General features: G+C 45.1%; 1 protein-coding gene across 3 annotated transcripts in view; it reads right to left on the minus strand.

Moving 5' to 3' along the window:
- Positions 1-6,996: 6,996 nt before the first annotated feature.
- ST6GAL2 (ST6 beta-galactoside alpha-2,6-sialyltransferase 2) overlaps positions 6,997-20,487 on the minus strand; it is a 58,915-nt gene continuing 45,424 nt past the window's right edge. For 2 of the 3 annotated variants that reach the window (XM_086323733.1, XM_086323732.1), the window contains exon 6: positions 6,997-11,717. In XM_086323733.1, coding sequence (XP_086179859.1) covers positions 11,464-11,717 — 254 coding nt within the window. In that variant the 3' untranslated portion in view covers positions 6,997-11,463. Of the gene's footprint in view, positions 11,718-12,564; positions 13,733-20,487 lie in introns of those variants that run through there. The other variant, XM_086323734.1, reaches the window with a different exon arrangement.

Consider the following 20,487-nt stretch of genomic DNA (forward strand, 5'->3'; position numbering starts at 1 on the left):
GCACATCCTCAAAACTGTGAGCTATTTCCTGCACTCACACCTTCGATTACTCAGCTCCTGCCTAAACCTTCCTTCTACCTTCACACTTTTGAAGTGACAGCTTCCACCTGAAATAACATGGCCCTTCTCCACAGGATCCAGTCCAAGCCACCATCATTCAATAAAACAGCTCCAGCCATCTCAGGAGACACAGGGGCTTCTGCAGCAGTTGTAATGCCCTCGAAATATTCTGCAACTTATAGTCACATTTTCAACATGAATATCACTAGGATACCCTTTATGCCAGGGCTCCCCAACCTCCAGAATCTAGTTCCTGATGATCTGAGATGGGGCTGTTGTAATAATAATAGAAATAAAGTGCACAATAAATGCCATGTGCTTGAATCGTCCCGAAACCATCCCTGTCCACGGAAAAATTGTCTTCCATGAAATTTGTCCCAGGGACCTCTGCCTCATACAAGGCGGGGAAGAAGGAAAGGGAAGAGAAAGGAGACCATTAAAATTATGAACAGATGTTCCTCTGGGCAGGGAAGGAAACATGCACAGAGGCCACTCTCCCATTCCATTTTCCCGGGGATAACTCAGCTTTTCATTTGCATCTCAGCCTCAGTAAACTGGCCCATGTTCAGGTGTCACACAAGGCATGGCAGCCTAAAGACCAAGGGTTGTCTGGGCTCCATTCTCCTCTTCCTGCCCCCATAGTGTAACAGCTCCCACTGTCTCCTCCATGGCAGGACCATGGTACCCCAGCAGACTCTGCAACCTCTCTTCTCTGCTCACTTTTTTGGCCACATGACCCGAGAACACAAATGGCCAAGATGGTGGTGACATTGCTGTGTTCCCTGCTGGAAGCCTTCCTCTCTTGGTTAGGAAGCCTCCAAACAAGAAAAGCACTGGGACTTCCCTGGCAGGCCAGTTGCTAAGTCTCTGCACTTCCAGTGCAGGGGGCATGGGTATGATCCCTGGTCGAAGAACTAATTCCACATGCCTCATGGTGTGGTCAAAAATAATGAATAAATAAAATTTTTAAAATGAAAGGTTTAAAAAGAAACAGAAGAAAAGCACTGAATTGCAGCGACCAGCAATAAAAATATTTCACTGGGTCTGTCGAGAAGGCCAAGCTTTATCTTGACTGTCTTAGGGGCTCCAATTAGGCTGAGAATTAAGTTGACAAACAGTAGATTTACAGAAGGGTGTGCAGATTCTTGGGCTTCCCTTATGGCTCAGACAGTAAAGAATACACCTGCAATGTGGGAGACCTGGGTTCGATCCCTGGGTTGGGAAAGTCCCCTGGAGGAAGGCATGGCAACCCACTCCAGTATTCTTTCCTGGAGAATTCAATGGACAGAGGAGCCTTGTGGGCTACAGTCCATGGGGTCACAAAGAGCTGGACACAACTGAGCAACTAAGCACAGCACACAGCACAGTGCAGATTCTTGCAGGCACGTGGGAGCCTCCGGAGGCCTTGGTGCTCGTATAGCACGTTGAACAGAGTTTCCGTCATAGGGAAGAAACTAAAATACTCAGAGGCTAAAGGAAGGTCAAGGTATTTCATCAGAGTTTGTACAGATTTCTCTCCACCTCGACTCCCCTTCTCAGGGAATGGGAATGCTTCTTTTCTCCTAGAACCAGAGGGTATCATTCATAGCGGAGCTTCATTTCCTGCCTCCAGGAGGAAAATAGGTGATCTGAGCACACTTCTTGCACCTGCTGTCTTTCAGGTGCCTTTAGATCAAAATAATCCTTAAGCCAAAGTGGTCTGTTTGAAATGGCCTATTCTGCTAGCCTCCGACATGAGGCGTGATCATACGATGGGTACCCTCGTTTTGACTTTAGATCTATTTATTTTGGCCAATGATGAGAAAGCACCACATACTGGTGGCTGGTTCACCACATACATCAAAACCCTGGACAGTATCCCAAACTTGTGTCAGCGCGAGTCTGTGTGCCCACACACAGTGAGGCCAAACAAATGGAAACATTGGAGTTTGGAGCAGAGGTTTGTTGCAGGGCCCTACAAGCAGAAGGGTGGTTCATGCCCTAAAAAGCCCCTAGCTCCCCCAAACTGCCTGAAGGGTATCAGCAAAACGCTTTTAAAAGCAGGTAAGGGAGGGTGCCTCAGGGTGTGTGATCAGCTCGCGTACAATCCTCTGATTGGCTGATGGGGAGGCTGCAGGTTGTGTCACAGGGTGAACAGCATCAGTCCTTAGGCTATAGGAGGCCTGGGCTGTGTGTTCAGGGTCTCAAGTAGTTAACACCTTCCGCTTGGTGGAGAGGCTGGTTTTCTTTATATCTGCAAAACAGCTCAGGAAATGTGCATCAAATACTGCCGTCTATGTATTTCAGAGAGGAGCTGCAGCAGAGAGTGTGGGGGAGGGGTTCTGTCCCCACCCCATCCCCAAGGCCCTATGAGTCCTGCTCAGTAACAGTACCTCCAGTCACTGCCTCTCATGTCCCCTGGACCATACTCAGACCTTAGACCACACACCCCTGCTGGGACACAAAGGGATTGAACCTGGGTCTCCTGCATTGCAGGCAGATTCTTTACCACTGAGTCACCAGGGTGTAAAGGCTCAAAGCAGAAGCTATGTGCTGTTCATCCCACTCTTGAGGTCCATCGGCCGGCTCCTCTGCTGGCTTCTCCTGGGTGGTTCCAGGGCTACATGCAGCCGTGGAGTCACCCAGAATGGATGGTTCACCTCATCCCCAGGTCTGATGGATGGTGTCAGGCCAATAGGCCCTGATGTTTCTTGTAGGCCAGCGTGACTGAGCAACTGACACTTCTTCTTTCACTACTTTCAGCTTGCTTTGCAGCACTTGCTCTGCAGATAACTGCTGTACCAATAGTGCACATGTTCAAAGAGAGCGCAAAGCTGTAAAGAAGAGGAAATAAATAGGAACTGAGCTATTGACAACACTCCCCCGTTTGCTGATTTATTCTGTTTAGTGAGAGTTTGTGCAGATTCTGACCAGCATCGCTGAGAGGTGATTAGCTCCTTCCTGGGGGCAATACAATGCAGGCACGGATCCTCTGTAGGCGGGAAAAGGGTCAGAAAGAAGAAAAAAATTTTCTTTCATATTTACCTGGGCTTCCTTATTTCATGCAAGAGGAGGATTCCTGCTGCATTTTGTTTAGAGAGACTTGAAAACAAATCATCCCCACAAAGACATAGTTTCATTTTACTTTAAAATTTAAACGTCTGAAACGTCTGTGAAAAAGCAACCATTTGCTCTGTTTAGCATCCATGAATGTCCTCTTCTATTAATTATTTAGATATATTAGACTGAGGAGATCAAAATATAAAAATAATAACAAGACCAGCAACGATTCATTTTATTAGCTGTCAGACCCTGTGCTAAATAATTTACGCACACTGTCTAAATTAATCATTGCAATAATTCAGTGAGTAGGTGCTGTTATGACCTCTATTTTCGCACATGAAGAAACAAATGTCAGAGAAAATAAATGCTGTACTCAAGGTTGCCTGGCTAGTGAGGAGGTAGGCACTGACCTGGCCTTTCTCATCAATAACATGATCCCGTGCTGTTGGTGGTGACATTACAGGGTGCTGGGTGCTGAACTTACTGTATAGCAGTGAGCATCTGGGGGTTCTGATCCCCACCACATCTGGATCAATTAAATAAATAAAGCAAAGCAGGAGAAGGGTTCTCTTCTCTGACCAGCCACACTGTTGAAACTCATCTCTTCCCACCAGACCACAAGATCTCCTGAATATTGTTAAAATTTGTTTTTTGTTTTTATGTTTATAGATCTTTCAAAAATATGTCAAGTATCAGGATAAGATAAGCTCCTCATTTTCTCACCATGCCAAGATAATCACTAGTTCTAATTATTTGGGCACTTAAAATTATTTTTAAGTCATGTATGTATTTATGTATGATATAAAGGTCTTCCCTAGCGGCTCAAATGGTAAAGAATCTGCTTGACAATGCAGGAGACGTGGTTTCTATCCCTGGGTCAGGAAGATCCCCTGGAGAAGGAAATGGCAACCCACTCCAGTATTCTTGCCTGGAGAGGCAAGTATACTGAGGAGCCTGGTGGGGTACAGTCATGGGGTCACAAAGAATCGGACATGACTTAGTCATTAAACAATAACAACAGCAGCCGTCAGTGCAGCGGTCTAGCGGGCCTAGTAGCTCAGAGGTGGGTGGGGAGGCCAGTAACACTGAAGCAGCACAGCAAAGTGAACAAAGGCCGAGGGACTAGAAGCTTGGATTAGATCCTGCTCCTGCAGCATACCAGTTTTCTATTTTTTTTTTTTTAATTGCAGAATAGTTGCTTTACAATGTTGTGTTAGCTCCTGGTGTACAGTAAAGTGAATCAGCTATACGTATACATATATCCCTTCCCTCTTCAGCTTCCCTCTCACTCCCAGCTTTCTCATTTTCGTTAAGTTATTTTGCCTTCCACTCTCTACAAATTCCCCTTATATCCATTGATTTTTCTGTTCCTTTGACTTCTGTGATCATTTCACACGTAGTGTCTCATTCTTCAAAGTGGTTTCTCCAGCACAACACCGAGGAGTTAGGATGGGAGCTGTGTATGTGTTGGGGGGAGTTTATGGGGTGTTGGCTTTCTCTTTGCATATGAGACCTGCTCCTTCCACTGGGCTGTGACAAACACAGAGACGGGCTGCTAATCAGGAAGTAGAAATTGCACTTGACACATGCAGTTCAGGGGTTTAGGGAACTGCTCTCTCCATAAATTTCAAAGCACAATTTCTCAAAATATTCAAGCAAAATGAGGCTCCAGAGTTGAGCCCTCAGGGTATGTGGGGAGTTCGGGGGGTATGTGAGCAGCAGAGTAGTGTCTCAGGGAGAGGAGGCTCTAAAAAGCCTGACACAGGGCTTCCCTGGTGGTCCAGTGGCTAAGACTCCGTGCTCCCAGTGCAGGGGGCCCAGTTTTGATCCCTATTCAAGGAACTAGATCCCACATGCCAGTAACTAAGACTTCACATTCTGTGAGCATGCCGCAACCAGGAACCAGGGCAACCAAATAAATATATAAATATTGAAAAGAAAAAGAAAGCCTGACCTAAGAGTTCCAAGCAGAGGCTTTAAGTCAGATGGGGACTGCAAGCTGGACTCCGTCACTTCCTGATTGTAGGGTTGCAGGCTGGTGAATTAACCTCTATAATCCCAATATTCCTGAAGCTAATATTATAACTACTTAGAAGGTGGTTTGGGAGGACCACCTGCCTGCCATTAACACAATGCTTGCCTAAACGAGCTCTTGTATTTTGTATCTGAAATTGAGACTCCACAGATCCTTTCTGTTGGAGAAGGCAATGGCACCCCACTCCAGTACTCTTGCCTGGAAAATCCATGGACGGAGGAGGCTGGTGGGCTGCAGTCCAAGGGGTCGCTAAGAGTTGGACACAACTGAGCAACTTCACTTTCACTTTTCACTTTCATGCATTGGAGAAGGAAATGGCAACCCACTCCAGTATTCTTGCCTGGAGAATCCCAGGGACGGGGGAGCCAGGTGGGCTGCTGTCTATGGGGTCACACAGAGTTGGAAATGACTGAAGTGACTTAGCAGCAGCAGCAGATCCTTTCTGTAAAGAACCAGATAATACATATTTTAGGATCGGTGGCTATTAGGTCTCTGTAGCAACTACTCGATTCTGTATGGAGTAGCCATGGCTAAGACGTCAACACATGAGTGTGGTTGCAGTCCAATAAAACTTTACTGACAAAAGGAGGCTGTGGGCTGCAGTTTGCCAACCTCTGCTCAGATGAGGGGTCAGCGGAGGTTTGCTGCCAGAGGGCTTCCCTCCTGCCAGATTCTGTATACCTAGGGTTTTGTAAGCACAGCACGGAGCACCCAGGGCTGTCTCCCCTGGCACCTCTAGCCTGAGGCAGGTGGAGTTGGCCTCCTGCTCCCCGCTCTTTGGCCTCATCTTTGTCCCGGGGCCGCCTCATCTCAGCATCCTTGCAGGGCTCCAGCTCTAGTCTTCCCGAATCGGGCCTGCATTTCAATGACCTGGAAGCCGGCATCTTGCACCTTATGGGGAAAGAAAACTGATGGCAAGCTACAGTGTGGGTCCCCTGTGACTCAGCACATCACTCAGAGGGAATTCAGGGCCTCCAGGCTGCTCACGTCAGACCTCACAGTCAACCCTGGACACTTCCCCTCCAGGACTCCTTCACATTCTAACCAGAAAATCTCTGGGAATTTCCTTCCGGGGGCCTAACTAACTGATTTCCCTTCATGAGGAAAGGGCAGAGACACTAAGGATAATGTGACATAGTACTGGGTAAGGAGACTTCAGTGTCTCCAAGCCTCCCTCTAGTCATTCATTTATCGTGTGTGCAGGCATCCGAAGTTGCTTAGTGTGTCTAACTCTTTGCAACCCCATGGACTGTAGCCCACCAGGCTCCTGTGTCCATGGGATTCTCCAGGCAAGAATACTGGAGCGGGTTGCCATGCCCTCCTCCAGGGGATCTTCCTGACCCAGGGATCGAACCTGCGTCTCCTGTGTTTCCTGTATTGGCAGACAGGTTCTTTACCACTGAGTCACCTGGGAAACCCTTATTTGTAGTCTCTAAGACTAAAAGCTCTGTCATGCTGGAGACAATAAATTAATCAATGTGCTAGCCTATAGGTAACGTTAGGACCTGTCTGCCTAATTTTGCCTTTTGTGCTGGAGGGCTTCTCTCCTGCCGGATTCTGTGCACTTGGGGTTTCCTGAGCATGGCACGGAGTGCCTAGGGCGGCCACTCCTCTGAATGTCCATGCCCTTTCTCCTGGTCTGGCAGGTAACCCTCTGGTGAGGACCGCTGGCCCCACCTCTGTTTCAGGCCGGCTGTGTCCAGGTTCAGAGTGGGAAGGCCTGCTATTCTTACTCCTTTTACAATCTTGCAGTTAGATCTCGGCTCTGTGCCATTTTTTTTTTTTCTTGAGACGCCTCATGATTTTGCCCCTCATTCATTATTTTGTGCAATTTCTACAAATTAAAACAGAGACGCATCTAGACAAATGAAAACATGTTTTATTTACAGGAAAAAAGTCTGTACGTTGTGTACACATAAAAATATACAAAACCAAACTAGAAAATATCAAAGTGTTAAACTGTGTACAAACACATTTAAAAGGTGACTCCTGGAAAACCTCAAGCCTTAATTCATGTTGAAGAGTACACATTTCATTTTAAAAAGTATCATACAAAAAAATCCCCAAAGCTGTTAAAAAAGTTGACTGGTTTCCAAGGATTTTTTTTCCCAAGAAAAATTTCACAAGGATTTTTATATAGAGTCTAACACGATGTGTGGTGTCATAAATGTTAGGTTTTAACAGTTCTGACGCAGTTAATTTGTGTGAAACCTAAGCTAGAAGACTATTTTCCATAGATCCAAATAAGCATTTCTTCCCCTAATCTTGCAAAAACCATGAATTCTAGATCAACTTCTCGTCAAAGGTCAGAGTTCAGTTAGGTTTCTGATGAGGACACAACCTTTAGGTTGTAGTTCTACCCTCAGAGCACCTTGTAAATATTCCTGCCATACTTTTTAATGTAGCCAGAAGGTGTGAAATATGAGCGCATGGGAAAACTGGATTTTTTTATTTCATAGAAAGACATATAACATTTGCTTACTTCTCTTAAAAAACTGGTGCTTGCATAATTAAAAAATTTATTGTCAAGGTTTTAGAAATAAAGTTTGATGAAAAAAAATGTTTAAAAGCAACCATGTACGTAGATATGTATATATACAATTATATAACTATATCTACATGCACACTTGTTATAATAAGAGTCAGAACTATATCAGTGTCTTTCATTCCTTAAATTCCATTAGCCTGAGCTCATAGAGAAATTTTCTGGATTTCTTCTTACTAAAAGGCTTCAGTTACTTAATAAAGCAAGAATCAGAACTTATAATTTCTTCCCTCAACCAATTAATATCTTTCATTTACCAGTTGTATAAATAATGCCTGAGAGACAGATATATGCAGAATAATTTCATGATGGAAGTATCTGGAGTATAACACACAAGTGTGAACTCAGGCACACTTTCCCTAAGCACTGAATTTCAATATACAACTGCCCTCATTGGCTGTGGAACCTCTGGGTAAGAGTCCTAAACGATCAGAAAGTGAGAAGTCGACATACGCAATCTGGTTGAATATATTCAGACACTATGTGGCTTGCACACTCAGCCACGTGTTTCTTGGTCATCACCCTACCTCCTGGCTCTGCCTCTTGCCATAGTTAAGCAGCAGTGAGACTGGGTCACTTTGGCCACCAGCCTCAACCATGCACGGTGCCTTGATCTCTAAGAGAAAGGCTGGTCAGGGTGCTCTCATCATGACGTTATCTGTGCACACGAAATCCTCCATCACCTACCATCCCTCACGTGATCCTGATACCGCCAGACTGGACCTAATTAATTCTGTGGCTGTGAGTATTCCTGCCCCTAAGGGACAGCCCACAACATCAGGAATTAATCTGTTCCACCAGAAGGAACTGGCTCATGGTCATGTAACAGAGTGACCCTGGGTGGCTTTAAACACTTACTTTCATTTCCCAGCTTTGAGAAGGCTGATCATTATTTCAGCATGGCTTTGTCTAGATGCTATAGCTACTGTGATGACGATTACTAGGGAGCCCAGGGTTAATTAAAGGAGGGTGTGGGACATGTTGGGAGGACAGGGCTGGGGTTCCCTGAGCCCTGCATACTGTGGACAATGACAGACCCTGGGACCAAAGTTGAACCAAAGCCCCTCGCCAACCCTAATGGAGGAGGGTACTTATGTAATTCCTCCTGTCCACCTGTGAGCCCTTCGCCCTTAAGGTGATGTACAGGGCCAGCACTGGCATCCCAGGGGACAGCGTGGATGCTCTACCTATTAGACCCTCCCTTCATACCTAGGGAAGGGCTGGAGAGCCTCAAGGGGAGGACCTGAGACCTGGACGCGAGTGAGTTGTCATTTCTGGTCAACATTTCAGTGTGACAACAGCAACAACAAAAGATGGAGTGAAGTTACCTCAAGAAGTGACACAGTGTGACCTTCTTCAGTCCTGAGAGAGAAGGACCACCTAACGGCCTCGGTTTACAGAGCATCGCTTTATAGCAAGGGTGGAAGGTCTGGAAGGGGTGAAGCCTGAAAGAAATGCAGCGGGCACCATTTCCTTTAATTCCTTCATGGAAAGGCCGGCTGCTTATGGCAATGTGTGTATTTAGAGGGCTTAATCACTGTCTGCTGACGAGAAGAGTCAACACATCAACTATAACTGCCTAATAGATTCAAGGAGCTAAACAACTGAAACTCTTAAGCAGAAGAATGCCCAGCCTGCAATGTATGAATACTTGTACCGCGTTGTCTCAGTGTTTTTAACAGACCCTGGTTCCCAAGAGTCTTTAAGGCCATAATAAATCCAAAACCTTTAATTAAATGTTCTGTATCCTCTTCAGTCTTTCTTATAAACTCTGTGAGCTAAAGGTACATTTTAAAAGTGCATGGGTTGCAACAAAATGTATTTGGAGGCCTTTGAAGTGTTTTCTGGGGCTTCTGAACTTGAATATCTATGCTGACCCACCAGCAAATTTCCTTCTGCCCAGTATCTCATGCCGGCAGAAGGGGCTGTTCTGGATACAAGGAGGCCCAGAGGGAAACCCAGTAGGAAGGTGAGTAAAGAAACTTCAGTGTCATGGGTATCTGAGGTCAGAGCCTGCACAGTCTGGGGAGGGCCCAGGGTGACTGGACCAGTCACCCTGCACCAGCCACTTTGCAGTGTCAGGACTCACTGAACACCGCACAGGGCTGTATCCGTTCAGGAAACGAGGGAGAAAAGCGGCCTGTTCATGTCTGCTTGGATATTAGTTGGCAGGCTGGACAGAACTATCCATCCCTTACCATAAATCTGGAAGCGAGGCTCTCACAGTAGGCTTGTAGTGGATATTGTCACAATCAAAGCTTTTCAATGACCCCAAATTCACTGTGACAATAAGCCATAGGAGATGTCTGCGACTTGGCCCAGTTTCTGCTGAGTATACTGACCAGAGAGGCCAGTTTCTGTCAACCATTCTTGCTCAGGAAAAAAAAAAAAAAAACAATCCTGGAACAAAAAAACCTTCTGTACTAAACTTTCCTGATGTTCACACTCTTGTGGAGAAGAACACATTTAAGGAAGCTGTGACTGTTCCGGCCAATAAGTTGTAACTGGACCATGGAGATAGGTGTTGGGTATGGATTGAAATTGTACGTTGAACTAAGGTATTCCATAATGTTTCTGTTTTACTACATTTATGGAAAAAAAATTTTTTTTGATGCTTTTGTGACAAAAATTGAGATTACAACCAAATGAGCTGCTATAGCTAACACACTGGACTGACTCTCCTCTCTCACTGTCTTTCCCTCTGAATCATATACTTTTATTTTTTATTTGCTAAAGACCAGTGCTTTCACGCAAATGTATTTAATTATATGGCTTTGTTATGTTACTGACGCACAACAGATCTGTGAAGATGATGATGGGATTCCTAAACATCTGACTGTAGGAAGAATCAGCGGAAGTCAGTGTATCACCGTTAGGATCCCAACAGATGATATGAACCTGTGAGGAAAACACATGGAAGAGACAGGTGTGCAGCTCTAGAAGCACAGGGGGACAGCTCTAGGCTGGAAGGACCCCCCCCCCCCCGCACCGCCACCATGGGGAGTCCTAATCGTCAGTGCCTGTAGACATGCAGGTTGTGTGGAGGGCTGGCGGGTGCTGAGGCCAGAAAAGCTGGGGCCTGGGGCCGTGCTGCCCACGGCCGCCTGCTGCCCCATTCTGTGCACACCTGCCGCAATGTTCCCCCGTGCCTGGGGATTCTAGTCAAGCAAGGAAACGCTGCAGGAGAGCAAAGTGCCTCCCCTGGGTGCTGCCTGGGGCTGGCTTCTTCCTGGACTATCCAGGAAGGGGGCTTCATGCTTTTAGAAACGTGTCCTGATACACAAAACTGCAAAGCCTTCGGTGGCAGCTGGGAGCAGAAGTGGAGAAGACACCTCACAGGATATCCTGTGGGGTCTGCTGTTCCTACAAACAGGTCTGGGTGATAATCAGGGTTCGTCATCAACCCTGGGCTCTTTCACAACAAATGACATACAAATGACACAGCAGATGTGTCAGGTACTGTCCCGAAGCGAGGCTGCTTCCAGGTACAAACCACATCTCCATCAGGTGTGTCAGCTGAAAGCAAAGACCAACATTCTGGAGCTATTTATCCATTTCTTACACATTTTTTTCCCCCTAGCTATCTTTGAAAATTTTTCTTTTGTATCTTTCTGGAGTTTCTTTGAATTCCATTTCTATGTTCTGAACGGTCGGACACACTCACTGGCTTAGAAAGGGAAGGATCCCCATGGTCAGCACAAAGTCACAGCTGCAGACACAAGGTCACGCTGCCTCCAGGGTGCCTTCCAGCATCTCCGGGATGCAGAGCCCGGCTGGCCCCTCAGGCACCTGGCGGGCAGCGCACGGCCTGCAACCCGGGCAGCACGACCTTGCCTTTGCGGTGCAGGTCACCATGGGTGCCCACGTTGAGCCGCTGCACCAGCAGCTTCTCGTAGAGCAGCGGGTGGTAGGCGCCCAGTGTGCAGGCGGCGTCATGGTAGGGCTCGTGGTAGTGACACAGGTCTGTCTGCCGCACTGATGGGACGTATTCGTACACGTGCACCTCGCCACACAGGTTCATCATCAGCAGGATGCCTGGTGGGGGAGGGGGAAGCAGAGCCGTGAGCAACTCGGGGAGGGGGAGGCATCAGTCCTCAAGGGTGGCGGATTCCACCGTCGTTTCTTCCTTGTCTACGTGTCTCCCTGTCCTAACCATGTGTCTGCTTACAGTCTCTTTCCCACCAGAGAGCAGAGGATTCGAGGGTGAGGGCTGGGTCACTTATCCATCTTCTTGTCATTAGTGGCATGCACAGTATTGGTGGAGAGTTAAGGATCCATGTTTGTTGAATGACTATATGACCTACTTTCCTTTTTAAAATTTTAAATTTATTTTTTAAATGAAGGATAATTTGCTTTACAGAATTGTGTTGGTTTCTGCTCAACATCAACATGAGTCAGCCATAAATATATGTCCCCTCCCTCTTGAACTTCTCTCCCACCTTCCTTCCCATCCCACCCCTCTAGGTTGTCACAGAGTCTTGGTTTGACTTCCCTGAGTCCTATATGACCTACTTTCTTAAGGAGAAGTAATGGGGGGATGGACATCTTTAGATGGGATGGAGGGTCACAATTGGGGCAGGAGATGCCTGCTCTGTGTCCCCTACCTTGTCGGCTTCACCTTGCGACTCTAGCTTCCAGTGAGTGGCATGTGTGAGGTCTGGGGACTGGGGCCGTGCTAAGACATGACGCTATTACACATTCACCCATCCAGCTGACCACTGGGGACCCAGGAATGAGAGAAGAAAAGACCAAGCAGTCAAACTTAAGCAGAGGACAGTTGGGGCCAGATCTGCATCCCCAAGTCCGAATATACTATTTCATTCCACACCCAGGTCCACCTGATTTACAACAGGAGAACTGTGATGTAACAAAGAAATGAGTGTAATGTGAAAAAAAATTTATTATAAAATCGTTAAAAGGAAAGAGATGGAGACACAGAGTTTAAGACAGCAAAAGAGACACTGATGTATAGAACAGTCTTATGGACTCTGTGGGAGAGGGAGAGGGTGGGGAGATTTGGGAGAATGGCATTGAAACATGTAAAATATCATGTATGAAACGAGTTGCCAGTCCAGGTTCGATGCACGATACTGGATGCTTGGGGCTGGTGCACTGGGACGACCCAGAGGGATGGTATGGGGAGGGAGGAGGGAGGAGGGTTCAGGATGGGGAACACATGTATACCTGTGGCAGATTCATTTTGATATTTGGCAAAACTAATACAATTATGTAAAGTTTAAAAATAAAATAAAATTTTAAAAAAAGTGTTTTTCTCACTGAAACTATCCATATTAAAGTTTCTTTGATTTCTTTTTTATTTTTAATATTTCAAATAGCTATAAAACTGCGTCATCATAGAGGAAGTCTCATCTGGATCTGTGCTAAAGAGCGTTATTTTCCGAGCTCTGTTATTTTCCCCATCACCTCTGTTAACACTCTTTACACTTGATCTTAGAAAGGGCGAGAAGCGATGTAGTAACACCTTTTAAACTTAAAATTATGTATGTGTGTGTGCTAAGTCGCTCAGTCGTGTCTGATTCTGTGACCCTATGGACTGCAGCCTACCAGGCTCCTTGGTCCATGGGATTCTCTAGGCAAGAATACTGGATTAGGTTGCCATTTCCTTCTCCCTTTTAGGAAAGGATAATCCTTGTTATGAAAAAGACATGAAATCACACAGTGAGTTCCTGTTACAGACAAGGCTGGTCTGCAGAGGACAAGCATATTTCTAAGTAATCAACTGTGTTTGCAGCATGAAAATGCTCACAACTGGGTAAAGTCCAGCACAAGGGCCTGGGGGAGTAGTGGGAAGGGCTTGGGGATGCAGAGAAAGGTTCCTGGGGGAGGTGAGGGTTGAATCTGTAGGCACCACCTGGGGGGAGGGGGAGGGGAGACAGGATGACAGAGAGGATCCGGTGTTCTGTTCAGAAGACATCAGGACGTGCCTTGACGGCCACAAAACTGCTTTCGGCTGCGAGTAACGCTGCTCCTTACAAGAGACACGGAGATTCTTCAGGTCGGCTTCTAGGAAGTCAAGCCGTTCCCAAGAGCTATGTGGAAACATCAAGTCCCAGCTCAGTCCCCCTCCTTCCTCCCAGCAGTGCTGGCTCCCTCCTCCTCTCCCCCTTCCATGAGCCCCACAGTGTGACCCAGATCCAGGTAGAGCCAGAGAGAACCAAGGACCAGTGCCTTCATATATAAATATATTTTAAAACAACTCTTAGAGCTTCAGAAATTTGCTAGGTATTTCATGGCCATCCCAACTGAAGGCTGACAAAGGTTTAGGAAGTGGGGTCCTTATCTTGAGTTATCTGCATTCTTCCTCCTGGTTTTTGCATCTCATTCTGTGTTCTTGTATGAACTTGCTTCCCTGGTGGCTCAGGTGGTAAACAATCCTCCTCCAATGCAGGAGACCCAGGTTCAATCCCTGGGTCTGGAAGATCCCCTGGAGAAGGGAATAGCAAACCATCGCAGTATTCTTGCCTAAAGAATTCCATGGACAGGGGAGCCTGGCTGTAGTCCATGGGGTCACAAAAGAGTCGGCCATGACTGAACGACTAACACACACACACACACATATGAACTTGTGAGTTCCTGTAACCATGAGCCTTGGTCCAGAGCACTAAAATTTAAGTTAGAGCCGATTCTGCCCCAAGTGTTTAAATGACAGGCAGTTGTAGCGGTGATATCAAATCATTAGGGCAACACCTTCAAAGGGAGGGAAAAATCAGTTTGCAACTTGTAGGGTACATGTGAAGTGTGGGCAAGATTTAGAAAACCAAGTGGAGAATATTTTTAATTATTCAAAAAATTTTCAGACATCATGGTCATTTCATTTAGCATATGTATACTCTGCTTTTTAACTTACCAACCATATATTACACATAAATTAGAGTTTAAATTTAAACTCTGCCATATAATAAATATTGAACATCATTATTAAATGTGGTTAAATCTGCACATCACTTTTCCTAGGAGTTTAGAGTACTTAGCCACACACAAAATCCTGAAATGAAACTTTTGCATGTGTTGCAAAGAGGAAGTGCGTGGACCATGATGTCTGGAGTGTGTGCCAGCCCTGGCACAGCTCGGGGCTAGAGTTGGGAGATGGGGTGTGAGGAGGAAAGACCGCAGGAGGTGGGGTTGGGACCACACTGGGAGGGAGCAGGCTGTTAGGGACTGTTGGAAGCCTCTTCAGTTAAACTCACTCTGTATTCAACTGGGCACAGGCTGAGGACTGGGATTTATAAAAAGTTTCTTTACGAAAAAAATGTAGGGTTTACCCTGGTGGTCCAGTGGTTAAGAATCTGCCTGCCAATGTAGGGGACACAGGTTCGATTCCTGGTCCAGGAAGATCCCACATACCGTGGGGCAACTAAGCCCGTGCGCCACAACTATTGAGCCTGTTCTCTAAAGCCTAAGAGCTGCAACAAGAGAAGCCACTGCAATGAGAAGCCCGAGTGCCACAACTAGAGACTAGCCCCTGCTCGTTGCAACTAGAAAAAGCCTGAGTGCAGCAATGAAGAACCAACACAGCCAAAAAATAAATACATAAATTAAAAAAAAAAGTAAACTAAAGAACGAATGTTTACATTTAAAAACAGGCGGCAGGCCCATGACCTACCATCCTGAGAATGACTGAAGAGAGTGTCTTCACTATGGTCTGAGACAAATGCCTGCACTGCCGGCAGCATCTCTTCTGACCTGCGGTGATGCTGCTCTATCACCATGGTGACGTCAACACCAACAACACATGGGCTGCAGACATTTTCTCTGCACTATGCTGACGAGGGACCGGGTCTGAGTTCCCCAGCCTGCCTCTGGGTTTGATGACTTGCCAGAGGGACCTACAGGGCCCAGCAGAGAGTCAGTGATTTATTACAAACCTGGCTCACACTGTCCAGACTCCAGAAGGATGCAGGTGCTGGAAAGAGGCCCCACTGCTGCATGAGCATCTGGGCACAGTGACCCACTCTGTCAGAAGGGAGGGTCTCCCCAAACCCAGGCTCCCAGAAGCCAGCCAAGGGTCAACCCTGCAGGCAGGGGTCCCTGGTGATCAGCAGGCAGGCCAGCGGGGCTGCAGCCTGTCTGCACAGATGCCCTGTACGTATAAACTCACAGCATCACATTGTTCCTCATCATTCCCCCAAGCCAGACCCATATGGGGACTTCACATCTGGCTACACTAAAAAATTTTTTTTTCATTTCCTTTCTTAGGACTGCTCAGGATTACCCCCAGAGCAAAAATGAATACAAATCATCTCATGCTATCTTATTCAGTAAAGAATTTTTAGAAAAATCACTTAAGGAACTTTAATGTTACATAATTTCGTTTATGGACTATCCAAAAGGAACTGCTTTCAGCACTAATAAAATTTTACTGCTTTCAGTGTGCAGCCAGACTTTTTGATAAGTGGATCAATATTTAGACACTTTTTAATGTATTTTTCCAAACCAATCAAATGGGCATGCAGCCAGTTCCTAAAAATCTTTGAACATAATTCATGTTAAGTTTTTTGGCCAAGTTTTACAAATGAGTAGAGATTCATTTGAAGAAAAAAAAGTGCAAATTTTTCTGGGCAATTATGACTCAAGAGCCATTCATTTGCCAAATTACAGGTTTTAAAATATTGTATAATTCAATATAATTATCTAACCAATTAAAAAGCATTTCCACTGGTCTTAATAAAAAGTCATAGTCTATGACTCAGCTTAACAAGCAGTATGTACACTTATTTATTTTTCTAAAACCTGGATAAAAAGCAAACTTCCACCTGCATCTTTGCATGTTATGTTCAGACGACCACAAATTCTGAATAAACAAGGTTCTCCTATAAAGACTCTACTTTTGGGGCTCCTCTGGTGTCCAGTGGTTGACAATCTGCCTTCCAATGCAGGTAACGCTGGTTCAGCACCTGTGTGGGGAACTAAGAGCCCACATAAGCAACTAAGCCCACTCGACAACTAGAGAGCCCACACCCTGCAACAAAGACCCAGCCCCGTGCAACCAAAAAAAAAAAAAAAAGAAACCCAAACCTCTACTTTTCATATACGTAGATATGATTGATGTGTTAGAGTCTAACAGAACTTAATCATTTAGATTTTAATTGTGATCACACCAAATTATCTTACTTTGCACCTGGCAAAATATTTAAAATGATATCCCAAATTGTTAACAATAATAGAATTTTCTCCTTGATGAATGTATCTTTTTAACATGGAGCAAAATAAGCTATGGACATAAATAGAACCTAATGCAAGTGATGGGAAAAATACAGGCTCTCATCAATTTCAGGTAATACTTGAACATAATTCAAATAAGGAATTTCTGAGAATATCCAATAAACCCTGCAAAACATGTTTCTGAATGAGGGGTGAGGGTGAAAAGTTAAGGGTATTGAATGTGCTGGTCTAATGGAAATGTAGTAGCTATTCTGTGATTTCTCCATAAATTCATCATAAGATGGAAAATTATGAAAACTGTACTTAAGATTACTGAAGGAGCAAAAATGACATTTTAAGTGACATTTCCAGAAGATATCTGTAATTAAAATGTGGTTTCTCTGGGGATGAGATGAATTGGGAAACTGGAATATATATACTATTGATACTATTTATAAAATAGATAACTAATGAGAACCTATTGTGTAACACAGGGAACTGTGGTGAATGGGAAGGAAATGGGAAGGAAATCCAAAAAAGATGGGATATATGTATATGTATAGCTGATTCACTTTGTTGTATGGTAGAAACTAACAGGCTGTAAAGCAACTATACTTATATAAAAATTAATTTAAAAATATCAAAGACAATATTCACAATAGCAGCTCAACAAAATGAGTTACTTAAATTGTAAAAAAAGAAGTGGTTTGGAAATTTGCATTTCATGTAATAAAATAATAATTTAACAAGCATGTACTATATTAAGTAAAATCATGTAATGCATGAATAATACTTGAAAATCAATTTTTTAGCCCATTTATATTGTATTATTTGATGGTAACATACATTCGGGATTCACTGTTTACAGGGAAATGTAAAAAGTTGTTCCTCGTCAACATAATAATGATTGGTTTTACACAGTCATGTATGAGATGTTAAGTGGCTTATTATTTTGAGTTAACGTGTTATTATTTTGTGTTACCATCTGACTTTGGATGATATATTGGAAAATTAGAGTCCTGAATGCAAAATAAAGTGGAAAAGAAATGAAGTCATGACTTGTTTTTAAGCATATTATTCTGCCTGTATATTCAATAGTCTGAAATTACAGCGTTTGCATCTGTGAAGTCTAGAAATAGTACTTATGCTATAAACAATTGAGGCTGCCTTTTCAAAAGGTGTGAGCGGGTGCTGGTGGTTTGTACAGTGAAAGCAAGTCTCCTATCAGTGCTGGTCAGGCTGGTGCAGAGGCCAGTCTGCCTGACGATGCTCAGCCCGGAACCCCCTGGGGTGAAGCTGGAGGGCCTCCTACATCAGACGGCAGAACCACCCAGGCAGACTTCAGGACTTCGGATGAACTCACACACCTCCCACAAAACTATCAGTGTGTATGAAGGCAATGTGGAAACCATGGAATTCCTAGGAAATGACTCTCCATTCCCTAGGAAGGCCTCAGTGCTGTCAGAACCACCTCCCAGTACCAGGTAATGAGAGAAGGCCTCTAGCATCCAGACAGGGATGAAAAAGAGAGATGTTCTTGCCATGTGAACAAGTGGCTCCCAGTGGACTGAAGGGTCCTGACACTGTGGAACAAATGTTCCAAAGAAACGGGTCCTGTGGAGCATCCAAATTACCTGGATGTGTGCTGCTGCTGCTGCTGCTAAGTCACTTTAGTCGTGTCCGGACTCTGCGACCCCAGATATGACAGCCCACCAGGCTCCCCCGTCCCTGGGATTCTCCAGGCAAGAACACTGGAATGGGTTGCCATTTCCTTCTCCAATGCATGAAAGTGAAAAGTGAAACTGAGGTTGCTCAGTCGTGTCCGACTCCTAGCGACACCATGGACTGCAGCCCACCAGGCTCCTCCATCCATGGGATTTTCCAGGCAACAGTACTGGAGTGGGGTGCCATTGCCTTCTCTGGGATGTATGCTATTTCTTTTTATAAAAAAAGAGTTTTTTTTTTAATGTGGACCATTTTTAAAGTACTTGTTGAATTTGTTACAGTATTGCTTCTGTTTTATGTTTTGTTTTGTTTTTGCCACGTGGCATGTGGGATTGAAAGCGTACCCCCTACATTGGGAGGCAAAGTCTTCATCACTGGACCACCAGGGATGTCTTATGTTACTTTTTTTTAATTAAAAAAAATATAAAGCAGAAAAAACTCAGGTTGGTGCTCTGTGATGACCGAGAGCAGTGGGATGGAGAGCAGGTGGGAGGAAGAACCAAGAGGGAGAGGATATGTGTATGTTGTTGTTTTGTCCCTCAGTCGTGTCTGACTCTTTGTTACCCCATGGATTGTAGCCCACCAGGCTCCTCTGTCCATGGGCCATGGACAGGCATACTGGAGTGGGTTGCCATTTCCTTCTCCAGGGGATCTTCCTGACCCGGGGATCGAACCCAGGTCTCCTGCATTGACAGGCAGATTCTTTACCACTGAGCCACCAGGGAAGCCCAGATACACATATCAAATCAGATCAGATCAGATCAGTCGCTCAGTCGTGTCCGACTCTTTGTGACCCCATGAATTGCAGCACGCCAGGCCTCTCTGTCCATCACCAACTCCCGGAGTTCACTCAGACTCACGTCCATCCAGTCAGTGATGCCATTCAGCCATCTCATCCTCTGTCGTCCCCTTCTCCTCCTGCCCCCAATCCCTCCCAGCATCAGAGTCTTTTCCAATGAGTCAACTCTTTGCATGAGGTGGCCAAAGTACTGGAATTTCAGCTTCAGCATCATTCCTTCCAAAGAAATCCCAGGGCTGATCTCCTTCAGAATGGACTGGTTGGATCTCCTTGCAGTCCAAGGGACTCTCAAGAGTCTTCTCCAACACCACAGTTCAAAAGCATCAATTCTTCGGTGCTCAGCCTTCTTCACAGTCCAACTCTCACATCTATACATGACCACAGGAAAAACCATAGCCTTGACTAGACGGACCTTTGTTGGCAAAGTAATGTCTCTGCTTTTGAATATGCTATCTAAGTTGGTCATAACTTTCCTTCCAAGGAGTAAGCGTCTTTTAATTTCATGGTTGCAGTCACCATCTGCAGTGATTTTGGAGCCCAGAAAAATAAAGTCTGACACTGTTTCCACTGTTTCCCCATCTATTTCCCATGAAGTGATGGGACCGGATGCCATGATCTTCGTTTTCTGAATGTTGAGCTTTAAGCCAACTTTTTCACTCTCCACTTTCACTTTCATCAAGAGGCTTTTTGGTTCCTCTTCACTTTCTGCCATAAGGGTGGTGCCATCTGCATATCTGAGGTTATTGATATTTCTCCCAGCAATCTTGATTCCAGCTTGTGTTTCTTCCAGTCCAGCGTTTCTCATGATGTACTCTGCATAGAAGTTAAATAAGCAGGGTGACAATATGCAGCCTTGACGTACTCCTTTTCCTATTTGGAACCACTCTGTTGTTCCATGTCCAGTTCTAACTGTTGCTTCCTGATCTGCATATAAATTTCTTAAGAGGCAGATCAGGTGGTCTGGTATTCCCATCTCTTTCAGAATTTTCCACAGTTTATTGTGATCCACAGTCAAAGGCTTTGGCATAGTCAATAAAGCAGAAATAGATGTTTTTCTGGAACTCTCTTGCTTTTTCTATGACCCAGCAGATGTTGGCAATTTGATCTCTGGTTCCTCTG

This window comes from Bos grunniens, chromosome 11 (assembly GCF_055505025.1).
Source record: "Bos grunniens cultivar Pamir isolate PY7600 chromosome 11, Bosgru_T2T1.0, whole genome shotgun sequence".
NCBI classification, from domain to species: domain Eukaryota; kingdom Metazoa; phylum Chordata; class Mammalia; order Artiodactyla; family Bovidae; genus Bos; species Bos grunniens.